Here is a 10312-nt window from a genome sequence, read left to right as displayed (position 1 = left end):
GAGTCCCAACAAAAAGATATCAGCTGGTTTTATCTGAACCCCATAGATGTGAAATGAACAAGTGTTTTTTCATCATTCCTACCAGGTTAAATGAAATGAGATGTGACCTTTTGAAGTGGTTCAACTCCCAGTTTGGGAAATACTGTACTTGTTCGGCTGAATGTAAAATAGTTTAAAACAGGTCCACCTCTTCCAACTCCAGCACTAAAAGGCTGTTTAAAGCCTGGTGAATCAGAATTGACAAAATAATAATTCCATTGACAATAAAATACCATATCAGTTACAGAAACTGTTTTTCTTTTACCTTTGATTCTTTAAATATACTTGGAAGACACTTTGATGTTACTCATCAAATCTGAAACGTATAATGTTTGCTTTAGCAGAGCACTTTACTACCACTTACTGTACAGATTATTCCACCCCTCTTTCTTTAATAATATTTTCCTCCATGTATTCAGAGCACCTTGGTTGATTTCTTGTCCGTTGTGTTTCCTTCGGTCCACAATCCAGCGTCTGAATGCAGCCCACCTCTTCATCCACAAATTTTTGTGATGAACGACAGCTTGAACAACAAAGCAAACATTGGTGGACAGTTGGAATCATCTTAAGGAGTGTGGAGATAGACGAAAGAAAGAAGGAAGCACAGATTCTCCAAGTGCCTCGTCATGTTCCAGTGCAATTATTGCACCATGTGACAGTGTATTTTTAAATTTCACAACAGCTTCATTAATAAAAACAGTTTTAACTGTAGAACTAAAAATATATTTATCAATATCAGGCTCACAAACTTACTTCTGGTTAGGAATTTTGTGATTTTTTTTCTACTGTTAATCTGCATTTTGGATGATAAGAGAAACTCTTTGACGGAAACTAAAATGTTCCAATGAAAGACAACCGCAAAAATGTAATTACATATTCATGATACTCTCCAGATGGAACTTGTCAAATGGTTTTACTGGGTTCTGGAGCTTATGAATAGCTCCCCCAGCTCTAGTGTGGAATTACACTCAATCAAACAAGTAAGTCTGGATTTTAACTGATCAAACCAATCATGCAAACTCACACAACTCAAACAAACTGATTTGTCCAGCATATTTTTTTTATTAAACATTTATGGTCATTTTATTGCACTTCCATGGATGAAAAGAAAACATAAATCTCACTGAAACCATTAAAATTTTATTTATAAGGTTTAAAACATGTTTACATGTTTATGATGACGATGAGTGACTGGCATGCAGTTTAAGGTCTATTTACATTTCTGAACACTACACTCTAAATGTATGTCATTTCAGTAACTGTAGAACTTAGTTCTGTTTATTTTCATTTTCAGCTTATTGCTTCACCATGCCCAGTCTTGTCTAAAACATTGACCCGTTTCGTAAAAAGGCCTCTTCTGAGTATTTCATCATTGTCTATCTCCTACATCCCACCCTCTCCCCTCTTTGTTTCCTCATACAGGAATGTGGGCGTGTCGTCATGCTGTTACTTTCCTCCCAGAAATACCTTTCAGTGGAAAAACAGAGATTATGTCAGGAATTACAGAGAAAGTTGATAAAGAGTTGGTAAAAAAAAAAAAAAAAAACTGTCAAAAAAACATGCTTGAAAGCAGACAGAAGGTGAATCCAAAGGCAGAAAACTCAAAATAGAGCAAAACTGAAAGAATGTACTGGTCTGACCTGCTGCGTTGTCCTCGTACGGGTCAGATTGTGTGTTGTGAATTACTGGACATGGCCTCTCCTCCTTCAGCTCTGGTACGCTGCCTGGTAAATCTTCCAGCACCTGCGCTGCCGCTGGGACCTGACCAGCCCGCGAGGACACCACAGGGTCCTGAGGGCAAGACGACCGGCCAGTTGTCTCCCAGGCCACTGAGCCAAAGAAAATATTCAGATATGTGCAAAAAAGCAGATCTTTAAATGCAAAATATACAGATACTGAAATGAAGGACAAAGTATAATATTTCCTCATGGATTACAAATGAAAAGAAAAAACAGAGTAGATAAAACAGGACACAGCTCTAGCTATAGAGGGCCGGTTGAATGATAATGACATGCTGAAAAGAAGATGCAGCAGAACAGATTGCTTTCAGGTAAAGGAAAAATCCTAATGGAAGCAGTCTGGTCTTTTATTTATCCCGTAGAGTCCAAAGATCTCCGCATGGAGGCCATGTGAATACAAATGTACAGATGATAAGCTGCAAAACCATGCAAAACACATCTGTATCTATTCCTGCTACAGATGAAATGAGCTAATTCTGCAAGCATTTAGGTGGGCTTGTGCCTGTTAGTTTCTGAGTTTGCATATGCCTACGTCTGCTTCTAGTGGACCTGGCTGACCCTCGAGTCTAGCTCTCCAACCGGACCCTGCCAGGAACAACGTGGTATGTTTGTTCTGATACACTGAGTACTTCACTGCTTCACAATGGAGGCAGCCAAGCAGCTAAAATATTTAAACCTCGTCTAGCTTCACCTGTCTGCCTGCAACACATCTATCTCACAGAGACGCCCACACTAAAGCACATCCTTTGATATCATATAACGCACAAAAACACAAGGATTCTATTATCACTATGCAGATGAATATAATCCAAAGGTAATGTGTGTTCCCTTGTTGCTGCTGCGTTTAATACTCACGTTGCTTGCCTGCAGGGGCCACAGAGTGATGTCTCCCAACTTTCTTCCCCAGGAACGTCAGTGAATAAGATCCATTGTCAGCTCCAGAGGAGTTCACATACATTGTGTATATTACTGTATTTGTTGGCCGTCCACTGCTGTTCCTGTGTTTAGTCTTGGTAAGCTCACATATGCATTTGGATCAGTCCGAAATCTGCAAAGAAAAGACGGTTCAAATCATTTTGAAGCCCAAAAAGATGAGCATTTTTAATTAGTTTGCAATAGAAAATCCCCAGATATTTGAATCTGCATTGTGAACCCTTGTTCAACCCTCAAATGATTTGCAGATGTCAAAAAGCTCACACAGCTGATTCGCTCAGGGAGTGTAATCCTTTTGTCAGCCTCTCCAAGCTACTATAAGCTGCAAGCTTTTCAACAGGAACAACTGAAAATCCTAAACTTTGAGTCCTTTTTTTCCCCTTCAGTTTTCCTTATTTCATGGAGATGTATTAGAACAAATCTTCCATTTCACTTGGCAGCAGAAGGCACAGTGCCAATCATTTTATGACAGGGCTTGAATTTACAGAAATGCCACCTGCAAAATGAAGTCTTTTACCATTACACTGGACAAAATACATATCAATAAATGAATGAATCAGAAAATGCATTTGCTTTCAAAAGAGAAGCGAGGACGACAGAAGCGGAAAGTAGAATTTAAAAATTTTGATTATAAGGAATACCTTCATATTAGATGCCTTCAGTGCGCTTCAGTGCAGTTTGTGTGCAGCTATGCTGACCAGAAGGATGAGTCGATCCCGATCTCTTCAGGGAACTAAACTCTCAACAGTCTTTAAATATTAAACCCGCAGAGATGGAGTTTCACCAGGTACTGGCTTAAACTCCACACAGCCTGTTGGAAAAAGATGCCTCAAACAGTCCTCAGGTTTCCCATGTGTAAGATAGAGATTGTAACTGGACGCTTTTTCAGTCACACTCACAGACACACATATGTAGTTCATACATACGCTAACTTCACTCTTGTTTCTGTTTGTTTTCCTGGAGACCCAACACTTTACTGAGTCGTTATGGTCAAACTGAAACAAATCACCTACATCCAGACATCAAGAAATGATTTTATGCAGGTTTGTTGTGATGAAGGGAACATCATATTACAAATGATTTATTGAAATTATATATTTGCTTCTCTGTTGTGTCCAAATTCCTCCAGAAAGTGTAATTATGGAATAAAATCAATATCACGGTCACTACTGCTTCTGCTGCCACTGATTATTGCGCTCTCTTGTCCTGTTGTTCTTGGCCAAGCCCCTTGAGCAGGATTTCCTTTCTTTTGTAGACCAAGACACTGATTTGGAACATTTGGACCACAGCTTGAGCATCTGTTTAACACACCTTACTTAGAGGTAAATCCAGCCATGATGCCACTTTAATGAAAATACAGCTTTGCCTGCTATTCCTTTTTTCACAATCCAAACCCTGCTCTTGCCATATTCCAGCGTGGATGTATAAAGTGTCACGTTTTCAAACATGGCAAAATGTCATTAAACACATCGGCACCAGGCGCAACATGCAACGAAGGCCTTTTAGGACAGAAAGACATTAACACACCTTGTATACAGTATGTCCTGTAAAGTTTTGATTGGTTGGTGTGATGACAAAGTCTGACTGGGCTAAAACAATGCAATCACTGATCAAATGTCTCGTCATCTTGGCTGTTAATCTCAGCTGTGTGAAAGCATTTTCCAGAAGATGAGGCATGTAGCCTGCAGGTAGAGTCAGGCGCTGTCATGACAAGGTGCGGCACCTTACAGCAACTTATTACCTCATCACATCAGCCTTTTACGAATTTCAAGGTAGTCTCTGCTCCGTCGGGCCCCACAGATATTGAGATGGTAATTTTACTGATAGACATGCCTAGTAGTAGCAGTGGATTCACTGGATAAGGCTGTGAGCAAAGTAACCTCCTGATAACATTTTTGCCTGAAGACAGAAAACAGCAGGAAGGTCAAAAGAAAGATATACGTCACTCTGTTTTGTAGCAAATGAAACAGCAGTGACAGCAAATATTCCTTCAGCTGGGGACGGTAAACATTCCAGCTGTGGAACTATGTGTACACATGACAAAAACATGCACATACACCACCAGTCAAAAATTTGGACACACCTTCTCATTCAATGCTTTTTATTTATTTGTGTTATTTCCTACATTGTAGATGAATACTGAAGATTAACACTTTTTTGTGTACAACATAATTCCACATGTATCCTTTTATACCTTTGATGTGTTCAGTATTAATCTACATTGCATAATATAATTAAATAAAAACCATTGAATGAGAAGGTGGGTCCAAACTTTTGCCTGGTAGTGTAGCTTCTTGTAGAGCACACAAGAAATGCTATTTGCATCAGGTCACCAAGCAGACTCAAACTACTTTAAATGTCCAAATGAAAAGTGTATTGCAAGTAAAACACCACAATAATTAAATTCATTGACATTAGGGACAAAAAAACCCACACACACACACACATAAGAACTATATATACATACAGATGTACAATATGTAACTCAAACTACACACTATAAGCACGCAACTCCTTATGTCCCAGCTGTAGGTGTGTATTAGTGATTTTCCATGAAATCCCGATTTTTATGAAGGATTACGACCTGGCATTTGATCAGCATATGTTTTCAAGCCGCCTAAGCAGCGTGGCTGTTTTAAATCTGCTGAACAAACTGTTCCTAGTTTTTACGCACCGACAAATGGCTGCGTACGGACGGAGCTCCGTTGCGCACCGCTGTAGACGCTTCAATCCAATGGCAGCTGTGGAGGAGGGAAGATGGGCTGGACCCGTTACTAGGTGGGGTTTATGTTGACGTATAAATAAAGTCTTTCTGCCACTACAACGCCCCTGGAAACTCAGTGAGACAAACTTTTTCTCCTCCAGACCCGCACGGTAAGTCTGCTCTTACAAATCTCTGCTCTGTCCTTCATGCTTTTAGTTTGCGAGTTAAGGAGCAGATGTGAGAAGCTTCTGTACTCCTCTTGCTCAAGGTATTGATGCAACCTGTGTGGGTGTGGTTGGAAAAGAAGCGAGACAAGTTTGGAGTTTAGGCGTTTGGCTGAAGTAAGATGTGGTGTTGGTTAATTACGCACCGATCCTGTTACTCTGCTTCAGTAGTTAACTCCGTGAAAGTAGATGGGATATATCATTTATCCAACAGTTCACTGCATATCCGTATCAGAACTCAGTGTGGGTGTGGCAACACAGTCTACACATGCTTGGCATTATGGAAAAGCACCTATCATAAACCTATAGTAAATATGCACAGTTATATCTAGAGGAAGGAAAAGCAAATACATTTTCTTTCTGTCTTCTGCTTACATGTTTGACAGATAAGAACTTTGCTGAAGCAGAATCAATGAAAAAGTGACAGTATCATCTTTTGAATACTATCTATAGTATGTTCAGTAGATTTTGTTGTGTTTTATTTTAAGATGTTTCACTTTTTTTTCCACAGCAGATCTCTTTTAAAATATTAAATGCTACTTTAGATGGATCACATCAGCCCTGACTCTCTTCTCTTCTTTCCTCTTCTTCTCTTCTCTTCTCTTCTCTTCTCTTCTCTTCTCTTCTCTTCTCTTCTCTTCTAACAGACAGATCCCAGCAGTCCCACCATGTCTTTAATCCAGACTTTAATGCAGCAAACCGTCTATCTGGGCATGCCCGATGACTCAGTACGTAACTCTAGTTTTGTTCCAGTTGCTAAGGCAAACCACTCATGTTTTTCCTTTTTTTCTCTCTTCCTGTGGTATGCTGGGGTGGAAAAACTGATCAGGCAGTGTTTAGACTGCCGACAGAAGTGTAGAAGATAGTGAGGAAAAAGAATGAATGAGTTGAAAGGTGGTAGAAGAGAAGGAAAGGGAGGTGGACAGAGACAAAGATAAGATGAGTGCTGTGATAAAAGTGAAAGGGAGTCTGGGGGATAAAGATTATAGGTGATGAGAAAGACCATAAGTCTTGTGAGCGTATGACTCAGAATGAGGAATTTGCGCCCCTCCCTTTAAGAACTCTGCAAACAGACCAAAATGCTACTTCTTCTTTCCCTGGTTTCTTAAAGTGAACGAGGGGAAAGTTGCATAAGGTTATCCTGCATGATTTCAGCCTGTGTTCTTCCACTCTCCTGCTAACTGTTTAGTTCAGTCCAACAGAGGCGTGTTCAAGCATCTTAAAGGGCACTGACATGAGCTTTGAAGGGATGGAGGGGCAGGGGTGGAGACTGCCAGGGGAGGGAACAAAGAGGGTGGAACAAATGTCATTTATATTTCTTTAATATGCCTTAAGCTTGAAGACAGATGTAGGCAATGTGAAAGATGCCCATTTTGGCACTTTTGGAATCCACCTTATACACAATCTGAGCAGAAGTCAAGTATTTACCAAATACCCAATAATATGTGATGACTCTCAGGTCTTGAAGAGTGAGGGAACGGTGACCGCAGCACCCAATTTTAGCCCCAGTGGAGATGCAGCAGTCTTGGACAAGGCCATCAAAACCAAAGGTAAACTTAAAGTCTTCACAGGGAAGCTTGGGAGCATGTGTGAACATGCTTTGGTGTTGCAGTGCATCTCTACTACACGTATGAAGTGTTTGTGTTAAGAATTGTAACACCCTCTGCTGGTTGTCATGCATTATTACTGCAAATCGTGTCATCTATGGTAAAAAGCCACCTCATATCTCTTTGTGGGCCTTAACACTCAAGTACAAATGCTGTCTGTCTGTGCTGTTATAGTTAGAGACTGATAGAAATCATTATTCTCCTTGATTACTCCTGCAGGTGTGGATGAGAACACCATTATTGAAATTCTGGTCAAAAGGAGCAATGAGCAGAGACAGCAGATCAAAGAGGCTTACCAGCAGGCCAGTGGCAAGGTAGAGAGAATTGCCCTTCATAGAAAGATACATACACTTTAGATTTAGTGCCAGAAGTAGCTCCATGATGATGTGCTCTGAATGATATATTTACTCATGCATATGCTGTTCCTCTGTAGCCGCTGGAGTCAGCATTGAAAAATGCTCTGAAGGGAGATCTGGAGGATGTAGTGATGGGTCTGCTGAAAACACCGGCCCAGTATGATGCCTGGCACCTGAAACATGCCATGAAGGTACACACACCTGCATGTCTCGCTAAAATTGATGATAAATGTATAAACTCCTCCAACACGTAGACACTGGTGATACAGGAGCACATCTACGGTGAACGCTGTTGCCTCACAATCATCTGTTATTTCTGGTGCATAATAATATCCACCCACTTCCACATATTCACCCATTGTTTTCTTAATGGGAGGCTAAAACCTGTGTTTGCTTAAACTGGGTTTGTGAAGAATAAGAGGTCTCTTTCTGCAACAATCTCTCTATCCATGCCTCAGGGTCTGGGAACAGATGAGGACACCCTGATAGAGATTCTAGCTTCCCGAAACAACAGACAGATGACGGACATAAAGAAGGTCTACAAGGATGGTGTGTATTTCAACAACAGTCGTATGAAAACATGGTACAAATATGAGAAACGGACAGGCTCAAAGCACAGTTTTTCAAATTGTGAGCATTAATTTTGCCCTCTTTACGATTTCTTTGCCAAGAATACAAGAAGGACCTGGAGGAAGACATCAGATCTGACACCAGTGGAGACTTCAGGACCGCCCTTCTTGCACTCTGCAAGGTACAGATGTGTCCCGACCTGCGTTCTGTGTTGTGTTGGGTGTTTCATTCAGTGCTTTGTGGCAGAATTTTGAAGGCACATTTACCGCAATCAATTATTCAGTCACAGCACCAGGACACCTGTAAGTTCTGAGGCAACATAACACTCCCCCCTGTAGCTGTGACAGTACTGAGCTGACAGTGGCTTATAAAAAATACACAAACTGACTCCCTTGATACACGCATATGTGTACACACATACGGGCATCTTACAAGGGTCAACTCAGTAAGCCGAACATCTGCTACATTTTAGATAAAAATCAAAAGCTGCTTCAATAAAATGATGACAGACATGTAACTGCAGAATATCCGCTGGGTACATTCATATTATATTCCAACTTTTCTACATCTATAGGATTAGTCCATTATTTATCAGGCAACTCTTAGCATTTTTTCCCATTCTTTTTTTCACTTTGCATGCATAAAACATGAAGAAAAATGTGTCACTTGCAGCATGGGAACCCAGTTTGGTTGGGTTCAGCACAGTGAACATGCTTTGTTGGTGTATCGCAGGCCGGCAGGACTGAGGGAGTTTGTGAGCAGCTGATTGACAGCGATGCCAGGTCTCTGTACGAGGCTGGGGAGGGGAGGAAGGGCAAAGACTGCTCCGTCTTCATTGACATCCTAACCAGCAGGAGTGGCCCTCATCTTCGTAAAGGTAACCAACTCGCTGTCCTGCTGTGAAAAATCAATGTTTCACTCTTTTATATCTAACAGCTGTCCTCTGCTTCTTCTCCTTCAGTATTTGAGAGGTACTCAAAGTACAGCAAAGTGGATGTGGCCAAAGCTATCGACCTGGAGATGAAGGGAGATATTGAAAGTTGTCTCACAGCAGTAGGTAAAGGCATAAACTTCTACTCTAGTTTTATTGCTTGAGCAAAAAAAAAAAAACAACAAAAAAAACAGTAGCTCATGCACAGATGAGATTTAAACTTGAACCATTTTTTTTTCCAATAACCACAGTGAAGTGTGCTGGAAGCAGGGCTGCTTTCTTTGCAGAGAGGCTCTACTTGGCCATGAAGGTACAATATTAGTTAGCTATTTTTTAACAAAGTATATGTAAAAAACACATCCAAGATGCTGAATCTTGACTCTTTTTTTTGCCCATTAGGGTAAAGGTACCCGCAAAAATATCCTGACTCGCATCATGGTGAGCCGCTCTGAAATTGACATGAAACGGATCAAGGAGGAGTACAAGAAAAACTATGGCAAAACACTCTACCAGGAGATTCTGGTGAGCAAACATCTCTTAATAATGACAATAAATCCATCTCAGAGGTTTAGCTCTGTTTTGGTAGGCTATGCATATTACAATGCACAAAACAAAAGGTAAAGTAAAAGAATTTAAGTCTTACTGACTTTTTCTCTTTTAGGATGACACCAAAGGAGACTACGAGAAGATTCTGCTTGCTCTCTGTGGGCCTGAAAACTAACAGCCTGTCACCAGGATCAAATCTCATACATCTGAAGATTCACCACAATATCCAGCTGTGGAAAAACCACCTGTGGAGAACTGACGAGACAGTCTGGCTTTGACTGTCATGACATTTAGTAGATACAGCAGTGAGCAAAGATTAACGTGAAGTTGGCACTGCTTTGGCAGATATTGTATTTCCAAGTAAATTCTTTTATTCCAGCGTTTCTTCGTAGATCTCACAGCTTTATGCCAGTGGGCCTGTGCTCTAGACAGGCTTAGCTTTGCACTACCTAGATTCCCTATATCTGATGCTCAACGAGAAGCTGAAGTCAGTGATCACAGTGCAGCTGCTATCAGATGTATACAGATCATGTGCCAATCATTTATTGGAAGCATTACCCTTGAAGGAGCTTGAACGTTATGCAAATAAAAGCTTTTTTATGAAGGCCTATCTGAGTGCTCTTGGTTCTCTGGACATGCACACACAGCACATACCAGTAACAC

General features: G+C 40.7%; 1 protein-coding gene and 1 long non-coding RNA gene across 3 annotated transcripts; one reads left to right on the top strand and one right to left on the bottom strand.

Moving 5' to 3' along the window:
- Positions 1-1163: 1163 nt before the first annotated feature.
- On the bottom strand, positions 1164-5364 carry LOC118469302 (uncharacterized). The gene is made up of 4 exons (XR_004846165.2): positions 3353-5364; positions 2634-2826; positions 1680-1868; positions 1164-1506 (listed from the first exon to the last, which is right to left on the bottom strand). It is a non-coding gene; the product is annotated as an uncharacterized LOC118469302 (long non-coding RNA).
- A 145-nt stretch (positions 5365-5509) lies between these two features.
- Positions 5510-10257, top strand: anxa1a (annexin A1a). 2 transcript variants are annotated; one of them, XM_023295893.3, is made up of 12 exons: positions 5510-5585; positions 6287-6367; positions 7099-7189; positions 7466-7560; positions 7680-7793; positions 8061-8151; positions 8274-8353; positions 8905-9049; positions 9134-9229; positions 9355-9413; positions 9503-9625; positions 9765-10257. In XM_023295893.3, the coding sequence occupies exons 2-12, from the start codon at positions 6308-6310 to the stop codon at positions 9822-9824; spliced, it is 1014 nt and encodes a 337-aa protein (XP_023151661.1). In that variant the 5' UTR covers positions 5510-5585; positions 6287-6307; the 3' UTR covers positions 9825-10257. The 2 variants fall into 2 exon arrangements, with proteins under 2 accessions (XP_023151661.1, XP_023151662.1); XM_023295894.3 differs by having other exon boundaries at positions 5530-5585; positions 6291-6367.
- The last annotated feature ends 55 nt before the right edge of the window (positions 10258-10312 follow it).

The sequence above is a fragment of the Amphiprion ocellaris genome, chromosome 6 (assembly GCF_022539595.1).
Source record: "Amphiprion ocellaris isolate individual 3 ecotype Okinawa chromosome 6, ASM2253959v1, whole genome shotgun sequence".
NCBI classification, from domain to species: Eukaryota; Metazoa; Chordata; class Actinopteri; family Pomacentridae; genus Amphiprion; species Amphiprion ocellaris.
This window is presented reverse-complemented; position numbering and strand designations above follow the sequence as displayed.

What these genes read in the sequence shown, in the direction of transcription:
- anxa1a (XM_023295893.3), top strand. Translation starts at nt 6,308, where the DNA reads ATGTCTTTAATCCAGACTTTAATGCAGCAAACCGTCTATCTGGGCATG. An exon ending in ACCTGAAACATGCCATGAAG is followed by an intron (nt 7,794 to 8,060) that starts GTACACACACCT and finishes TCCATGCCTCAG; the next exon opens with GGTCTGGGAACAGATGAGGA. An exon ending in CCCTTCTTGCACTCTGCAAG is followed by an intron (nt 8,354 to 8,904) that starts GTACAGATGTGT and finishes GGTGTATCGCAG; the next exon opens with GCCGGCAGGACTGAGGGAGT.